At 41.1% G+C, this 18,796-nt stretch overlaps 1 protein-coding gene across 1 annotated transcript in view; it reads right to left on the bottom strand.

The window, feature by feature from the left end:
- Positions 1-1,146: 1,146 nt before the first annotated feature.
- The window catches only part of LOC118096288 (mucin-5AC-like), a 72,254-nt gene continuing 54,604 nt past the window's right edge, over positions 1,147-18,796 (bottom strand). Inside the window, exons 37-49 of the mRNA XM_088652581.1 lie at positions 18,073-18,251; positions 17,245-17,314; positions 15,512-15,612; positions 12,931-12,962; positions 11,350-11,527; positions 9,742-9,846; positions 8,607-8,650; positions 5,765-5,887; positions 5,464-5,559; positions 3,824-3,952; positions 3,466-3,517; positions 2,790-2,901; positions 1,147-1,321 (exon numbers count right to left, since the gene is read on the bottom strand). Of these exons, the coding sequence (XP_088508707.1) occupies positions 1,147-1,321; positions 2,790-2,901; positions 3,466-3,517; positions 3,824-3,952; positions 5,464-5,559; positions 5,765-5,887; positions 8,607-8,650; positions 9,742-9,846; positions 11,350-11,527; positions 12,931-12,962; positions 15,512-15,612; positions 17,245-17,314; positions 18,073-18,251 (1,396 nt within the window). The remainder of the gene's footprint in view (positions 1,322-2,789; positions 2,902-3,465; positions 3,518-3,823; positions 3,953-5,463; positions 5,560-5,764; positions 5,888-8,606; positions 8,651-9,741; positions 9,847-11,349; positions 11,528-12,930; positions 12,963-15,511; positions 15,613-17,244; positions 17,315-18,072; positions 18,252-18,796) is intronic.

Genomic DNA, 18,796 nt, shown 5'->3' with positions numbered 1-18,796 from the left:
TCCCTATATTGCAGGGCTCAGCAATGCTTTATAGTTGTTAAAAATAGGTTTCACCAAAGGCTTTTACATTTGACCTGAAGAGCAGTTAGTAGAATGAGTCAACCAAATCATATTCCACCATTAAAATGAGAAATGCAGGGTAGGGAAATTGTAGGTTCTATGGCTTATGTTTAGAAAACAGCTCAAGAGATTGGTTTGAAGTTTAGTGGCATAGGAGAGGGCGGTTTGAGGATGATATATACTGAATTTACTGAAATGATAAATTGCTTACTTTCAATTAAATAGGATTGAACGGATGGCATAAAAATCCCAGTCATTAATCATTTATTATTTCCGTTTTATAACCTGCCCTTCTTCTGCAAAGGGAGCCCAGGATGGCTCAAGAGAAAAAATGGCATAAAAATAATTGTAAAACAACATTGTAATGTAATGATAAATAATCTTCAAATGCTGCCTAAAGAAGATTTAGCAGCTATTGCTTTGCACTTTGCAACTGGGTAGAAGAAACATCCATGCAAAGCCCAAAAGCATCCTGAGAGACTACAGCTAGGCCCCATCCTTTATGGTGTCCCAAACAACAGAATCATAGCCCTGTGTGATGTGACTTAAGGGATGTCAATGCCCAGTGAATGAAATCAGCGGATGTCAAAGTTGAAACATGCTTAATTTTTTTATTAATCTTAAGAAACAGGAGTAAAAAGGAAAGCAGCTTTATCTTTGTCACAATCACATGCCTGCTGACGCTATACAAAATACTACTTCTGTAGCAAAGGTTGCTCAGTAATTTAAAAGATAGTTGCCAAATATAAACAGCATTGCACAGAAAATTTGAAGCAGAAGTTTGGTTTTCTACAATACAATGTTATACAGTTCTATCATTTTATTATAGGGATCCTTGGACGCTTTTCTAAATGTACTTGTTTTTGTAAATAGCTAGCCAAAATGACCAACAATGATCATGCAGGAAATAGAACATTAATTTGGTTAGGCAGCTGACCAAGAAAAAGGCTACTGTGGACCTTTTCAGGGACATAGTGAGAGACATGAAGTAGCATTTAGATGGCGACTGGTTTTAGCTGCTTTGGAACATGTTGGGTTCTTTTTCCTGTGACAAATGCAAATTCACTACTTCTTCTCTTCCCTTAGCTAAATTTTGGATTGTGGAATGCACGCAGTCATGCACTGACACTCGTCCACGTAGATGTAGTCATAGTCAATGCTTTTGCCATCCTGGCATGTCAAGGTCACATTTCTCCTATGGCTCTTGAGCTCCTGGCAGCAGGTACACTCGTGTTGCATTGCTTTTGCTTCACTGGAATACCTGTCCAAGTGAAATATATTAGGTTAGAAGATTTCCAGAAAATGTGACTGTGCCACATTTAGCAGTCTAGGCTGACTGCTAGATCTCACTATTCCCAGCTTAGATTTACCAAATCCCAATGATTGGCTTTAAGAGCAGGAGGTTTTTGCCTATCAAAACAGGCTTAGGTGAAGTGCTGCTTTTAAAAAGATGTATTTGCTTTCAAAGCTTCTATTTATAGTTTTTGTTTCATGAGCAATTTGGTCCTCAACATGCAAATCAAGGGAGGAACCAAAGCAACACAAGGAGTGGAGAAGTGGGGATGCAAAAGGCTACATCTACATAAAACACTTTCCTTTCACATGATTCAAGTTTTACTTCCAAACCAGAATATGGGAAGGGAAACAGATCTGGGGAAATAAAAAAGTGTTGTGGATTGGGATTGCCCCTCCAATATTCCTGTAGGAACACACCAATGTTCCTACACATAGACTGAAGAATCTGCATAGATCAGGATTCTCTAGTTCTGCCACATGGATACAAGGAAAATCAGGATATCAAGTACATGGAAAGAAGGTACTTTGTGGGTCTGGGTGCTTGAAATTAATGCACCTGAATGCTGCAGTGTCTAAATTGGAATAGTGATCCAATCCACTTACAACTTGTCTGTTGTTTAATAAGAATGATTAAAATACTGTTGTGTATTCATTTTGCTTCTAATATTTGGAGTAGAGCACAATAAAATTAGTACAGTTTGTCCCAAATGTAAAAATAAAATAAGAATACAACAATATTTCTCCTGTATATAGCTGTGTAAAGTGTAGAATCAGGATGATAGTCTTTTATTCAATGATTGGCAGTTAATACGCACACAGGAAATGTTCACATGCACAACACTTTGGAATCTGGGACTAAACCAAATTCAGCATCCTGTTGTGCAAATGGGGCTTCCCATTCCTCTGCTCTCCACTCCAGCCTCCTGTGCACTCCTAAAGTCTGTTCCAGAGGGCTTGGGGGCCCTAAAGAACAAATTTGAAGGGGCACAGGGAGAAGGAGAGGAAAGGGAAGTCCTGTTGCATCCACTGCTGTGACACTGGATTTCTCCCCTGGTTTCTTATATTAGGGACACAATGCAATTTTGAGAGCCCAAGCAGCAAGCTGAAGTGAAATAATGGCACTGATATAGACTATGTACACACCATACATTTAAAGTAAATTTTCATCCCAAAAAACAATCCTGGGGTTGGTTTACATTCCCCTCCCAGAGCTGCTATTTCCAGCACCCTTAACAAACTAGGGTTCTGTGTACATTGTCATAATGACAGGATGTAATCAGCGTACTGGTGTATTCACATACAAGAGCTGGGAGTGCTCCTGGCTTCAAAATGCATATGAAGTTCACTGTGAGGAGCTTTGTAATTTTCTGCTTGCTTTGACTTGACTATCCCAAAATGAAGTGGATAAATGAATAGGACTTCTTGTCACTTACTTTGAAGAGCTTGGACAAGCCCCTTCACAGTAGGTCAGTTCCACAACTTCAGAAGATATGCATTCATTCTGTCGGATAAGAGTTTGGTTCTTGTGAACCTTGCAGTCGTTTGCTGAAAGAAAAAGAGGTGGGGGGAATCAATAAATATGTCGTAATGTTCACTGATGTGGATTTCTACCTCTGGCTACAGATGAGCTACAGAACAAAAGAGGCATATAGACATATGGCATCAAAGAGTAGTCTTAATTTTGGTCTTTAGTAATAGATAGCATTCTGCTAAATGCTATTTACAGAAAGATTCTTGTAGGTACCGGTAGGTTTGTTTTTCAAAGCAACCATAGTTTGCTACTTGCTTGCTGTACAGCTTCCCTCAGGCATCTGATTGGCTACTGTGAGAAAAGGATGCGGGACTAGATAGGCCATAGGCTTGATCCAACAGACTCATCTTATGTTCTTATGAAGACTCAGTGTAAAACAAAACAAAAAGAAGTAGGACAAACTACAGCTGCAGCTTTCAGAAGAGGTTTCTTTCCATCTCAAACAATATATGAAGGTTAGATAACAGGAGATGGTTCTTAATCTAAATAGAGTTGACCTGGACCTAGGCACAGTATTGTTCAGTTATTTGCTGTAAAATGTCCCAGTAATCAACAAGGTAAGCAAAAACTTCACTTACTTTTAGGTTTACAAGTTTCACAGCAGCCATCAGGAGTCAGTTCAAGTTCATGCTATAGAACAGGAAAAGAAGGTTGTTGTTGTTTTAAAAAACAAAACAAAATGCTACTGCTGCATGCAAAAGGGGGGACTTTCTAGTACTGGATTTGCACTGTGCCCTTACAGACCCCCCCCCAAAGTGTCCCTAGAGCCATTGTCCAGGATAAGTCTGACAAACAAGTATTCTTTATTATTTTAAAACTGGTGACAGTGATTGCACATGATATCTTACTCAAAAACTTCTTGAAAACATTGCCTGAGCTTTAACATAATTAGAGCAGAAATGATTATAAATTAAGAATGGGAAAAAGAAAACTTACAGATTCACACTCCTCTGGATGAATGATGGGGCATTTCCTTTTAGATTGGACCAGAATGAATGTATCATTCATTTGCTCACATTCGTAGTAGGTGCAGTTATTTCCTCCTGGTGGCCAAATTTCACCAGGCTGTTGTCATGAATAAAACACAGCATTATTCGTTTTGTTTGCAAGCTCTGCATACCAAATATACTCTAAAATTAGCTGGATTGCCACTGCCCACAATCACATCTCATTGGTTCAGGACATGTCACAATTTATTTTAACCCACACTTGTTGAAAATTGGTCTTTTTTTTACTTAGACGCAGGTAAGTGGGCTTTGGCTTTGCATGTGAGAAATGTATTGTATATGGGACTGAGAGAGATTGGCTTGTCCCAGAACTAGCCACCCAAGAGCCACATTACCAAGACGACATTTGAACTTGCATCACCTGGCATCCAAATCCAATACATCATAAATATATTTGAATGATGAGAAATGATGAGAACTTAGAGCAGTCAAGGCTGCTTTTAAATGCTACTAAATCAATTCAAAATGTGACATTAATGGTAATGAACAATTCTACCTTGTCCTGCTGATTCTAATATTAACTGGGGAAGGGAACCCGCAGTCATTCAGATGTTGCTGAACTACAATTCTGATCATCACTGACCACTGAGGTTGAAGAGAGCTAGAATCCAACAACATTTGAAGGGCCACAAGTTCCCCATCCCTGATTTAAGCACTAAGGGATGAAGGTGGCATTGTGGGTTAAACCACAGAGCCTAGGGCTTGCCGATCAGAAGGTCGGTAGTTTGAATCCCTGTGACGGGGTGAGCTCCCGTTGCTCGGTCCCTGCTCCTGCCAACTTAGCAGTTCGAAAGCACCTCAAAGTGCAAGTAGATAAATAGGTACCACTCTGGCGAAAAGGTAAACGGCATTCCTGTGTGCTGCTCTGGTTCGCCAGAAGCAGCTTAGTCATGCTGGCCACATGACCTGGAAGCTGTATGCCTGCTCCCTCGGCCAGTAAAGCGAGATGAGTGCCACAACCCCAGAGTCCCTTTACCTTTTACAGGTAGTCTGGCTACTTGGATCTCACTGGACCTAGCTTGACCCCATTGCTTGATAAACACAAGGCAATTGCACAATCAGGTTTAACTAGATAGCTTTTTATGATTGGGCACCACCTCTTTAGGAGCAACAGATTATTTGCAGGACCATATTCTTCACCTCCTGCAAGTGACTCCCATTATTTTGGGTGCTAGTTTCTGGGTTTCCTTGTTTGATGTCCCACAGCTCACTAGTTTCTTAATCCACAGAACTTTCACACGTCTTCCTTCTGACCTCCTAGCCAAGCCGTAGAGTTCTCAAATATCAGGTAGACAGTTGCTGCCATGAGAGCCATGCTTACAGATACTGAATGACCATTCAAATCCCCACAGAATTGCCTGTTCAGCTTAGCCTGTTCACATTTCAGTCATTTACTTGGACCCCTCAGTGTTCATTTGTGTATGCAGTGTAGACTTTGGTTCTCTAAATTCATGTGTCCCAATTTGAAAAGAATGCCAAGAATGAACAAAAAGTATGCTTGAGAACGCTTACAATCATCATTGTCAGTTGGGTAAAGAAAGTAGAAGAAGAGTGAAAATACATAATTACCTGTAGTATCTCAGTGGTTTCATTCATGTTGATTATGCATGCATTCTGGACACACTTTCCACAACACTCCCCAGCTTCTACCTGGTACTCGTAACCCTGTTTGGCAGACAGGAAAAGTTAACCATGCATGATACGTGTGGAAGAGGCAGCCACCTGCAATGATTAAGGCTGCAATCCTAACCCCACTTACCTTGGGAAAAGACCCACTGAATTCAATAGCACTTACTTGTACATAGACATAAGTTAGGATTGTGCTGTTGGGAAAGAAGCAGTAATAGGGGAAATAAAGATTTGTGCTTACCGCTCGACAATCCGTATCACATGTAACTGGTTGACATTTTACAAGATTTGTATTGGAGTCTGGGTCCTTTTCAGAGCTGCAGACACACGTTTCACAAGGCTTGCTAGGAATAGGCATTTCAGCCTGGGAAAAGTCAAAGAATAGCAGTTGTATTTATAAACAGAGTGTATAAAGCAACTTTGTGAACCAAATATCAAATTCTTGTTAAAGATTTCTACATACAAAATGTTTTCAGCTCTTGCTTTTATTTCACTTTATAAGAACTCCATTAATATTCTAAATAAGGAATCAGGGAACAGAAAAATGATGAATGATATCAACTTATCCAAGGCCACCAAGTGGGTTCAAAAAAGAGCAAATATTCAAAGCCACATTTCTAAAAATCCAAGATACTTTTGTGGAAACATCCTTGCTTTTTAAACTGAGTATTAATTCCTGTTTTATATGACAACTGTGTTTGCCATGGTGACATCAATATTATATTTGGATTTTCCTAAGTAAGCATGTAAAGTGTAAGAAGAAATACATGTCTAATAGGGTTGCCAGCTTCTTAACCAACCTCAGCTGCTGTGTTTAACAGCCATGTGATCTAGAGAGATAAGAAGGTATAAGGTTCATTTCCATACTGTGAAAAGTTTCAGCTGTTAATTTTCGAAAGTCAAGCTGCTGCACCAGAGCAGGTCAGGTGTTTTTCTAGATATTTGGCAACCCTAACCTAAACTTGCAGTGGTCATTCCTTGGCACGCATCCTTGAGTATTTTGTAATGTGGTTCTGACTTTATCACATGAGATGTTTACTGTGGGAAATGTTGATATAGTCCCCATGCAACCCATGAAAAATATGATTGTGAAGCAGCACACTCATATCATGATTCATGATATATTGCGAGGTCAAAAATGATGAAACAATATCACGACATGGATTTCAAGCATGTTTGGGATGATATATTTATATATTGCCCAGCCGTACCCAGGATCCACATGACATTGTCATCAACATATCAACCCATATTCCCCCCCCATCTTTAATTCAGATTTACTTTTTCCAGAGAAACTCTGCTAGGTTAAAAAAAAATGTTGCCAATGACCCATTTGCAAAAAATTACAAGAACTCGGGCCAGAAAGGCTAATTTCAAAAATTCTTCACAAAGTTTTATTCAGGATAACTTCCAGTGAACATCAACATCAGGACAAGGCCCTGTTTCGAAAGCAAACATACTTGGTACACTTAGACCTGAGAAACCTCGCTGATGAAGAATCATCGAAACAGGGCCTTGTCCTGATGTTGATGTTCATTGAAAGTTATCCTGAATAAAACTTTGTGAAGAATTTTTGAAATTATCCTTTCTGGCCCGAGTTCTTGTAATTTTTTGTTTACTTCTGAACTTACCAAGAACTCCAATTTCTACTGTAATGACCCATTTGCGACATCTTAACAACCCATTTCTAATAGTAAGCTCCTGCCTAAATACATCCCAAAACTACCCATTATTAGAAGGCAGAAAACAGTGGCTTGAGTTGCCTCAATGAGTTGCTTTTCATCTGGCAGAAGTATCTGCCCATTGTCAAACATTTCCCACAGTTAATGAAGCAAGCGTCCATTTGAAATGGCCATTTAAAAACTTCCCTGTTTGGAAACTTAATTGTAGGTGGTTTAAATAATCTAGTATGATTTGCACTTTTACTCAAAAATTGCTTGCTTGGGAAGTCCCCCCCTCCCCAACCGTCTGTAGTATTCTAATATGGCCTCAAGTTCAAATTCTTAACTTTGAAGTCTACATTTTATTTTGCACCTTCCCCAACCTACTTGAGTGCTCCAAGTGGCTTACGAAGGAACATTTTAAACGGGCAGCAGCATAAAACAACCAACAAAACGGTACAGTAAGTTTATGTGTTTGCCCCCTAGTGGCCAAAAGTTGAAAGGCTTTCTTGAGGGGAAAATTTTGAGGCCTGTGCTCTGGAGAGGGGTTCCAAGATGTTACAGGCCCAAAACGGCGAAACCCGAAAAGAAAACCAGTTGTTGTTCATCTCACTGGCATATACACCTTATGCTGGTGATGAAGGCCTACTGGATACATCAGTCTCCCTGAGCGCTGCATACATTGTAAGTAGCAGTGTGACTGGAAAAATGGCTGCATTCAGGATTATGCAGCCAACTCAACAGCACAGCAGTCAGTGAAGATTTGCATATGGAAATCATTGCATGGTTTAGGCAGGGATGTCCAAGCTGTGGCCCTCCAGGTGTTGGGCTACAACTTCCACCAGCCCCAGTCAGCATGCCCAATGGCCAGCGAGGGTGACAGGCAGGGGTTGGTTTTTTTCAGACGGAACATGCCGGAACTCCGTTCTAGCACATCTCAGGTGGGCACCATTGCCATTTTCCTCTTCTGGAACACCCTCCCCAGGAAAGCTCACCTAGCACTGACTTCAATGTCTTTTTGGTACGAAGCCAAAATGCCTTCTTTTATTTCCCCAGAGAACCTTATGGTGTTTTATATGATGTGGTTTTTTCTTATTGTTGTCAGGCGGTCCTGCCGTTTCACATTTCTTTTTGGTTGTTTTTAGCTACTCTTGAGAACCTTCACAGTTGAAAGGTACATAATAAATATGTCTGAAAATCAGTGTGTGTGTGTGTGTGTGTGTGTGTGTGTGTGTGTGTAAATATATAGCATGCTCAAACAGCATTGCTTTGACTTGACAGGCACCCCTTGAAATTAATTTCAAAGTCCGGTTGCTGCTGCTGCTGCTACAGTCTCTGCCTATGACTGAAAAGGGAGCAATAGAAAAGAAGGCTTTTAATCTGTGTATATAGTATATGTAGACATAAAACTCGTAATCATACCCTGTAAAGTGTTCCATTGACAAGACAGACATCTGGGATCGGTTCTGAAAACAGAAACAGACAATTACTTTAAAATATGGTGGGGAAATTATGTTTATAAGGTCCATTCCTGGAACCTCGTCCCCCTAGGCTTTCTTCATTTCACCTGGCTAATTTAAGTGGGTGGGGGATCATTTTGATGTTGCTGCTGTTTACATCCACCTTTTGCTGACTCCAGCTTTAAATAACTTATCTGACAGGGAAACTCTTTGAAAAAGATTGGTGGGTGGGGCGGCGAGAGGAGAGTAATTGCTCACTTGACTGTTGGATATCATCCTGTCTGTGCAAAAGTGAAAGGAGATACACAAACATTTTGCGTGTGTATTCATTTATTGCCACTGTTTATTATTTATATATCACCTTGCCTCCAAGGAGCTCAAGGCCATGTAAGTAGTCACACACACACACACACTTTTACCATCACAACAACCCTGTGAAATGGATTCAGGTGAGAGATAAATCTGTAAAGCACATTTGAAACATGTTCTTTCCCTCAGAGAATTTTAGGCACAGAGGTTTGTTAAAGGTTGCCAGGAATTTTAACTGCGAGGGGTAAACTACAATGGCTAGAGTTCGTTTGGAGGAAATAATGTGTTTCAAATGTGCTTTAAAGGTATTTTGTGTACACAGTGACTGGCCCAAAGTTACTCAATGAGCTTTGCGGCCAAGTGGAGTTTTGAAGATGAGTTTCTCCAGCTTTTAGTCTGGCACTAGTCCAAGGTGGCCTTGAAGTGTAGTGCATACTGTTTGACGCTGGACTCCAGAATGTGTCTTCAGTTTCCAAAATGTTTTCATGGCAAAATTTTGTTTGTTTGTTTGTTTTAAGGAGGGGCACGTGGAATGCTTCCACTGTATATAAATTATGTATGGGTTCAGCCTAACTTGATGTTTTAATCTCTCTCATCTACTTTCTCTCTCGACATGTCAGAATAAACTCATAGAATCATAGAGTTGGAAGGGACCCTGAGGATCATCAAGTCCAACCCCCTGCAATGCAGGAATATGCAGCTGTCCCATATAGGAACTGAACTTGCAACCTTGGCATTATCAGCACGATGCGCTAACCAACCGAGCTATCCAGGCTGCTAGCACTTACTACAGGGAAAGCTGACACAACAGTCTCCTTCAAGCAGGACTGGGGTTGCCTCGTATCCAAGTTCACAAGGTTTCTTTTCGTTGGAGCAGGTAGTAGTATTGCATTCTGTGGAATAATCAGAAAACATAACAGAGCTGAAGAAGCAAATCTAGCACCCCAGTCTTAAATGTTTAGACCAGCAAATATTCCTGTGGTGCTAGTACAATAATCCTATTCAGTATCATGATTGGTGGGTGAGAGTGTACTGGGGTGAGGTAGGTATGCTAGAGGAAGACCAGCATGGCCCCCTCCATCAGCCAGAGAAAGAACAGCTGAAGGAGGTTTGACATATACATACCCACTCATCACCCAACACATCACACACTAGTATTGTAGAGCTGAAGGACAGCATACTCCAGGGCATTAAAAGCTGCTAGGAGTTTACTCCCCTTGCCTCCCAAGCCGGCAAGTGGGAGACCAATCCAATCCCCACCCATCCACAATAAGCTTGTTTTACCCCTCCAGGCTAAAAAGAACAGTAAGATACAAGGTCTGAATATGCCTCTTCCCCCCACACCTCCCTCCCACTTCCTTTTCCTCTCATGCCATGTCTTTTATATGTCAAGACCGAGGGCAGGGACTGTCTTATTACTGATCATTGTAAGTTTTGCTGCGGGCCTTTTTCTGGCTAACAGGTAGACTAAAAATGCATTAAATAAATAAATACATTTCAGTACTGACTTAGCTTGCCTTCAGTTCACATTGTAAGGGAGGGAAAGGAGACTAGCAAATCTCCCGTTTCTGACAAATACCCCCAGTCCAAAGCAGATGTAGTAAAGCTCTTTGAGTATATGGTGAGCAAAGCAAAGCATCCAAACCCAAAGATTGTTTACCAGTTTTCATATATCAAACACATGGCTTGGCTGTTCAGTTACTATTATTGTTTCTTACATTTCTATGCTACCTTTTCTCCCAAAGAGCTCAAGGTGGCGCACCATGGCTCCCCTCCCCATTTTATTCTCACAACAACCCTGTGAAGTAGGTTAGCCTGAGAGAAAGTGAGTGGCCCAAGTTCACCCAGTGAGCTTCATGTGGATCTGAGCTTCACCCAGTGAGCTTGAACAGGGATTTGAACCCTAGTCTTCCAGGTCATAGTCCAACACTCTAGCCCTTACACCACACTGGCTCTACAGTTGCCTTTAGTAGGGAACATTTACTATTGCTTGTCAGATCCTTGCTCTAATGAGAAAAATATTATATGCAGATCATGAAAAAAGGCCAACCCTGTATTCTAATTAGATATGATGTACAGATGCTAAACCACATATCAATAGTTTTAACTATTGATTTAACTATTGATTTAACTATTGATCTGCCTGTCAGTCCCCATATGACAAGAGAAAATGTGTGTGTGTTTTTATATGTGGTTATTTACTATAGGGATAATTAAGTTGGGATAGAATTGTGCAACTGATGTTACCTGTCAACATATAATGATGTCTGGATGTCTGCGTTTCCCCCTCAACCAAAGCAACAGTAACCATAATAGCACAAATTGTTTCATCAACAGAGGGCAGAATTGGATTGATTGGAATTGGCTATCAATAAATAATACATGCAAATACATACTGCATTGAAGTTCTGGACAGCACGGGTCTCCGGGTGTCAGCACAGGGATAGGCACAAACCCTTCTTTCTCACATTTGGGTGCTTCCGATGACACACAGGTTTGTGGCTTGCACTGGACGCTCTCAGTCAATGGGTCACAAATACACTCTTGACAGTTGCTCTTCCATGAGGAGCCAGGCTATATGAAAAAGAAAGCAAATCAGTTAACACTGTATGGCAGCAATGAAACCTATCACCATCTGCTTACTTGTCAATTATTAGACCTTAAGCTTTCTTTAGAAGGGGCACCTAGCTGATCTTAAGCTTCCTGTAATATCCAACTTAACTGTGCAATAAGCTTTGGACCAGAGCCATGCATTACAATTTGAGGGGGCTTCTTAGGGATTGTTCCTACCACCCAGCAAATGGCTATAAAAAGACCTCCTTAAACTATAAGATACAGAAAGTTATGCTGAACCAGGTTCAATTTCCTTCTAGGCCAGGCATCCCCAAACTGTAGCCTCTAGATGTTTTGGCCTACAACTCCTGTGATCCCTAGCTAACAGGACCAGTGGTCAGGATTAATGGGAATTGTAGTCCAAAACATCTGGAGGGCCGAAGTTTGGGGATGCCTGTTCTAGGCTGTTTCAGGGAGAAGCACATATATAGCTTTGCTTCTATATGTGCTTTAGGCATGGCCTTCTTAGTCCCTCTGAAAGTCTTGTTGGTCTTCTTCTGAAACCCAAGCAAAGTATCAGTGATGGAGACCACAATCTCTACCAGCTGCTATTTTAATTTCCATCACTTTCATGCAGAGTCTGTCTTCAAGATCACAAAGTGTTGCATTAGATGTTAGTCCTATTCAGAATAGATCCATTGAAATTGATGGACATGACTAAGTTAATATTAGTGTATCTAATCTGATGTTTCAAAGGCTTCAGGGGACAACTGGTGTAACTCTCAATCCAAAGGGGGCTGGAAAATGTGCTGGTACTTCTGTACAATCCATCTGACAGCTATAGAGCCCAGGAGAGGCTGGCATTTCAGACTACTGTATGTCTGCTTCTCCTTCAGAAGCACTTCTATATTTCTTACCAACTCACTGTTTCTGCATGTTGAGTGAATGTTACTTTAAATAATTATCTGGATCAACATGCCAGTTATGCATACCAAAACTGCAAATCTTTTTGCTACAAAGAAAAGTTTCACTGACCTCTATTGCTTTCTTTTGGTTATTCTCCAACACACACACACACACACACACACACTGAGGTGGTATATAACAATAAGAAGAAACTAAATTAAATTAAATATTGTGAATTCTCCCCCCCTCCTCTGAATGACTTTATATTTTATATCTCCCCTCCTAATATTTGAAATGATCTCCGACCCCTACAATATAAAATGACGCCCTTGTCTGGTAAAGCAGAGGTTTAGCACTAATAATAACAGCTTGCCGCCTTGTGAATGTATGTGCAGGGGTGCAGGGTGTTGCAGTTATAGTGGGGCCAATTATTAGTCCCTTTCAGTTCTGGATGATTCTCTATATTGGCTGTGTATGGGCAACGGTCTAGGCATCATATTTCCAAGTGAAATACTCACTGGTCTGGGCAATCCATCTGGTCCCACGCAACCTGGAAATAAATAAAGGCATAAGAATTCATACAGATCCCTTATATTCCATAAACATGTAAACTGGCTTAACTTTAACACCAGTTTCCTGTAGCCATAACCATTTGCTTTTAAACATTATTATGCAGCTTTTTCCAGCTAAGTAACCAGTTTATACAGAGAATTTCACCACATGGTGAATTTTTACAGGATTCTTCCTAGGTTGTTCTTTAAAAATATACCTCCATGCAGTATAATAAAAATACAGGCATAACAATACTGTGTTAGTGTTCAATGACATAGTAGTAAAACTTAATTTCATCACATGGAGTGGAGCATTTATGTGTAACCGCAGAAGGAAATGGATGCTGAGGGTGCCATAGCATCCTGCTATTCTTCACCACTAGTGGTATGCCCCCTGCAAGTCAGGTGCTCATTTTGAGTTTACAGACAGAATTTGAAATTATAGAAAGACATGCAAGTGTAAGAAAAAGCTAAAATTACCCATGTGTTATTTAGGCCCTAATTCACATGCACACAGAGGAATTATACCAGAAAGATATGGAGGTCTCGTACACCCCAGGTAGTGTGGTTGCTGACCTTGAGCCAGACATCTTGGAGAGTGAAGTCAAATGGGCCTTAGAAAGCACTGCTAATAACAAGGCCAGTGGAAGTGATGATATTCCAGCTGAACTATTTAAAATTTTAAAAGATGATGCTGTTAAGGTGCTACACCCAATATGCCAGCAAGTTTGGAAAACTCAGCAATGGCCAGAGGATTGGAGAAGATCAGTCTACATCCCAATTCCAAAGAAGGGCAGTGCCAAAGAATGCTCCAACTACCGCACAATTGCCCTCATTTCACACGCTAGCAAGGTTATGCTTAAAATTCTACAAGGCAGGCTTAGGCAGTATGTGGACCGAGAACTCCCAGAAGTGCAAGCTGGATTTCGAAAGGGCAGAGGAACCAGAGACCAAATAGCAAACATGCGCTGGATTATGGAGAAAGCTAGAGAGTTCCAGAAAAACGTCTACTTCTGCTTCATTGACTATGCAAAAGCCTTTGACTGTGTCGACCACAGCAAACTATGGCAAGTTCTTAAAGAAATGGGAGTGCCTGATCACCTCATCTGTCTCCTGAGAAATCTCTATGTGGGACAAGAAGCTACAGTTAGAACTGGATATGGAACAACGGATTGGTTCAAAATTGGGAAAGGAGTACGACAAGGTTGTATATTGTCTCCCTGCTTATTTAACTTATATGCAGAATTCATCATGCGAAAGGCTGGACTAGATGAATCCCAAGCAGGAATTAAGATTGCCGGAAGAAATATCAACAACCTCAGATATGCAGATGACACAACCTTGATGGCAGAAAGTGAGGAGGAATTAAAGAACCTTTTAATGAGGGTGAAAGAGGAGAGCGCAAAATATGGTCTGAAGCTCAACATCAAAAAAACCAAGATCATGGCCACTGGTCCCATCACCTCCTGGCAAATAGAAGGGGAAGAAATGGAGGCAGTGAGAGATTTTACTTTCTTGGGCTCCTTGATCACTGCAGATGGTGACAGCAGTCACGAAATTAAAAGACGCCTGCTTCTTGGGAGAAAAGCAATGACAAACCTAGACAGCATCTTAAAAAGCAGAGACATCACCTTGCCGACAAAGGTCCATATAGTTAAAGCTATGGTTTTCCCAGTAGTGATGTATGGAAGTGAGAGCTGGACCATAAAGAAGGCTGATCGCCGAAGAATTGATGCTTTTGAATTATGGTGCTGGAGGAGACTCTTGAGAGTCCCATGGACTGCTAGAAGATCAAACCTATCAATTCTTAAGGAAATCAGCCCTGAGTGCTCCCTGGAAGGACAGATTGTGAAGCTGAGGCTCCAATACTTTGGCCACCTCATGAGAAGAGAAGAATCCTTGGAAAAGACCCTGATGTTGGGAAAGATTGAGGGCACTAGGAGAAGGGGACGACAGAGGACAAGATGGTTGGACAGTGTTCTCGAAGCTATGAACATGAGTTTGACCAAACTACGGGAGGCAGTGGAAGACAGGAGTGCCTGGCGTGCTATGGTCCATGGGGTCACGAAGAGTCGGACACGACTAAACGACTAAACAACAAATCACATGCACACACCTCTGAGCAGATAAGTATAGGATTGCCCTTCTAAGTTCTACATACCATCTCTAATGATCTTCATAAGCTGTTTATTAGGGGCAACAGACCAGAAATAATCCATACAGGACAAGTGTAGCATAGTAACAGCAGCTCAGAAATTAGAAACTAGGAAATATACAAAATAGCAAATAGCTTCAGGTAAGCCCCTGGAAATAATCCTTCCAGCTTTATAGGTGGTTAACTGACTTCTTATTGTCACAGCAACTGCTGTCTTTAAAACTTGTGGGATTTTATCTCCCAGCAAATGTTTAACATAGAATTGAGTTGACCTTCCTGGAAATTTGGCCATAAAGGGCCAATCATTTGCTGATGAACTCCAACACCTTTAATTAAGCATCTGTTTTTGGTTTAAATTGACATAATCAGCCCATCAGGAAAAGAGAAACTCACCACATGTTTTGACACAGATATCCGTGTATGTATTGAAGAGGATTTTGTCCTTGGGGCAGAAGCACCCTTCAGCAACATGCTCACTTGTATCCTTGGTTGGTCTGCAAGGAAAAAAAGAGCAGATAATATTATTTCCAGTTCTATAATCAAACAGTTTAATAGCTTCAGTGCTCACCTTCGTGAAAACACTATTATTCTAAGGGATTATTTAAACGCAAAAGAAAATTGACACTTTCCTAAGAAATAAATAAATACTGGAGATGGCATAATAAGAGACAACAGGTTAATTGTAACAGGTTAATTGTAACAAGAGTAAGGAGTGAGTGAGTGAGTGAGTGTGTGTGTGTTGGGAATCCTGTCAGCACAATTTTTTGCATGTCTACTCAGAAATAAGTTTTTGAGGTGAATGGCACTTACTCTCAAGTAAGTGTGCATATGGTTGTAGATTAACAGCGCTCACTGTGACTGAACCATGTCTACTCATGTCAAAAGTGCTGTAGACTGAATCTGGCTTATGGGCTGTCACTTCTCCACCCCCAATTTAAACCAGTGAAAGCTAGTCTGCCAGGCCACTCTGCTCAAGCTGTAAACACTAGAAGGAAGAAATCTTTGAAAGGACCTTTCTTAATCTACTTTATAATGCTATCCAATTGTACTAAACATGGGATCAGGGTTGAAACGCAATCCCTTTTTTGAGCTAAGAACAAGGTAATGCGGCCTGGCCTTAAACTCTTTTCACCTGCTCTGCTTTACTTAATTTGGGATGGACCTCACCTTTTAATACCCTTGACTTAAGGTAACCAAGCTCAGCGGCGGAGCTTCATGCTCCGCCACCGAGGGCGGAGAGCAGGTGTGCTGCCCCCAGTGACATGGCGCATGTTCTGGGGGCGTGCCGTGTGCAGTGACATGGCATGTGTTTTGGGGTGGGGTGCACCGCGCGTAGGGGTGGGCCGTGTGTTTTGGGGGCGGGGTGGGCAGCGGCGATGGCGCCCCTTGGATCGCATCGCTTGTGGCGCACCACTGCCACCGCCCCAATCTTCCTATGCCCCTGACCAAGCTGAATAAAGAGAGTTAAAGCTAGAATAACTATTCAACATTACCATGATTTATGGTATCAGGTAAGCATGCTGTTCCATTTATGTGGCCTATATTTGTACTCTTGCCTCATTAATTTGTGCAGAGTACAAGCGAGTATGTGATTCTAGAGTAGAAGTGTTTAGCACCAGACACTAGAATTACCATGCCCTGGATTAGCCATAGGGATAGGGCCTGGAGAACCTGAAAGGGTTCTGACTGACTCTTTAGAACATCCTTGTAAAATGAGTAGAGTAGAAAGACCAAGGCAGGGACTTCTGTGGTGGGAACTGCTCAGACTCTGGCAGGTTTAAAGTATCTACCAGCAAAGAATGCAGTTTAACCAGAGTTAGAAACCTGAAGCTGGCAATCATAATTATTGGGGGGGGGAGAATTGACATGGAATTAATAACCATATAAATAGATTAGAATTCTTTTTGAAAAAACCAAATCTTATTAATTAATGCAACATTCCCCTAATACTTAACACATCAACTCTCCGCTGCTGCCATACTTGGGACCATACTAATTAAAGATCTTCATATAAAGATATTGATATGATATACATTCACCATTTTCTAGCAAGTCATATACATATTTCATATTTATCTCTTATTCAAAGATACAAAAGTGCAGCTAATTATTTGGTTAATACATACCCATCATCACAGGTGACAGGGTGAATGGGGCCACATGCATTGTACACCTTGTCTTTGGGGCAGTGGTATGCTGTATATAAGAGAATAAAATGTGTCATTAAAAAGCAGAATGACTCCAACATGAGGCAGGACTATGTAATACATGTTGTCATATTATGTTTTTCCCATTAGCTTTTTAAAAACCACAAAAAGCATCTATGGTTGCCATCAGATTGAATGAAGGAGTGGCTTTTTGCCAAGGCAAGGCACACCCACACCCAGAGGACTGTTGTAAGCCCCAGTGCATGCTCAATCCTGACCTACAAATGGAAATATCCATAGCTAAGAACATAATACACAATGGATTCAATACAGACACCCACAGATGGATTCTGATCCAGTGGAGAGAACCTGTTGGTGGAAAGAGAGGGAGGCAACGTTTGCCAATGCCCCCATCCTCGATCTGGAGGATCCTCCAACCCTCTGGAGCAGTTTCAGAGGTTGCAATGGGCTTCAGGGAGATGGAGCCATTAGGAAAAGTCAACTTCCCTTCCCTTCTGCTGCTCCCTTCCATTCAACAGGAGCAAAGTCTGGATTCAACCCATTACGAAGTGCAGAAGCTGAAATTTTAATCCTTGTGGGAAAAGGACAAAGACTGAGGGAAACAAACATGCAACTGAAGTTAGAACATGCCAGTTTGTTCAGTTTGCATTGAATATCTGCTGAATAGTTGATTGGTTGGTTGGTTGGTTCACTCAGCTGTTATTGCTCTACGATAAATTGCTGCTCACTTTAGGATAAATTGCTGCTCACTTTAGGATAAGCGAAAATACATTGTCTTCCACTTACGGCATTTTCCTAGCGTCATGTTCCTCCAGTCAGTACAAACCCCTTTAGCTATGCAGAGGGAAGCATATATCTCCAAATTGTAGCAAGGCACAGAATCATTGGAAGACTGACAGGCTTCAAGGAGGCAGTCTTCATAGTATATTCTGGGAGGCAGAACCTTATGGCATTCTTCAAAGACACTTCAAATACAGAAGAATACATGGTTGAACTATGGCTCATAAATATTGCAATGTCCCCTTCCCACCCCATTTTCAGTATGAAACTGCAACTGAAAGGATAACCTTCTTAGCAAAAGTACATTTCACAATGATATCAATTCTACAAAGATCAGCTTTGTATTACTATGGAAGTAAAAATCCTACAGCATTGCAATGTTACACCTCTTTATGGTATATAAGGTAGCCAGGATGCCTTGAAGATACTAAAACAATGCCATGCTTATTGTTGGATGGATCCGTGAAATATAAAAACAATAAAGGAAAAGGGTGTTATCTATCCCTAGAAAACATTTCTGATGTCCTGGCAGTAGATAAAAACATAAGAAGATAAGATGAAGAGCCCTGCTGGAGCAGACCAAAGCTCTATCTTTCTAGTCCTGTGGTCAACCAGTGGCTTATGTCCTGCCCACAAGCTGGACAGATGAGGTCATGTGCACAATGCCTTGATGATGATTTTATGTTCCTATGTGTCATCAGAAGTGGGTTTTTAAAAAATAAAAATAAAG

The sequence above is a fragment of the Zootoca vivipara genome, chromosome 1, assembly GCF_965207765.1.
Source record: "Zootoca vivipara chromosome 1, rZooViv2.hap1.1, whole genome shotgun sequence".
Taxonomy (NCBI): domain Eukaryota; kingdom Metazoa; phylum Chordata; class Lepidosauria; order Squamata; family Lacertidae; genus Zootoca; species Zootoca vivipara.
This window is presented reverse-complemented; position numbering and strand designations above follow the sequence as displayed.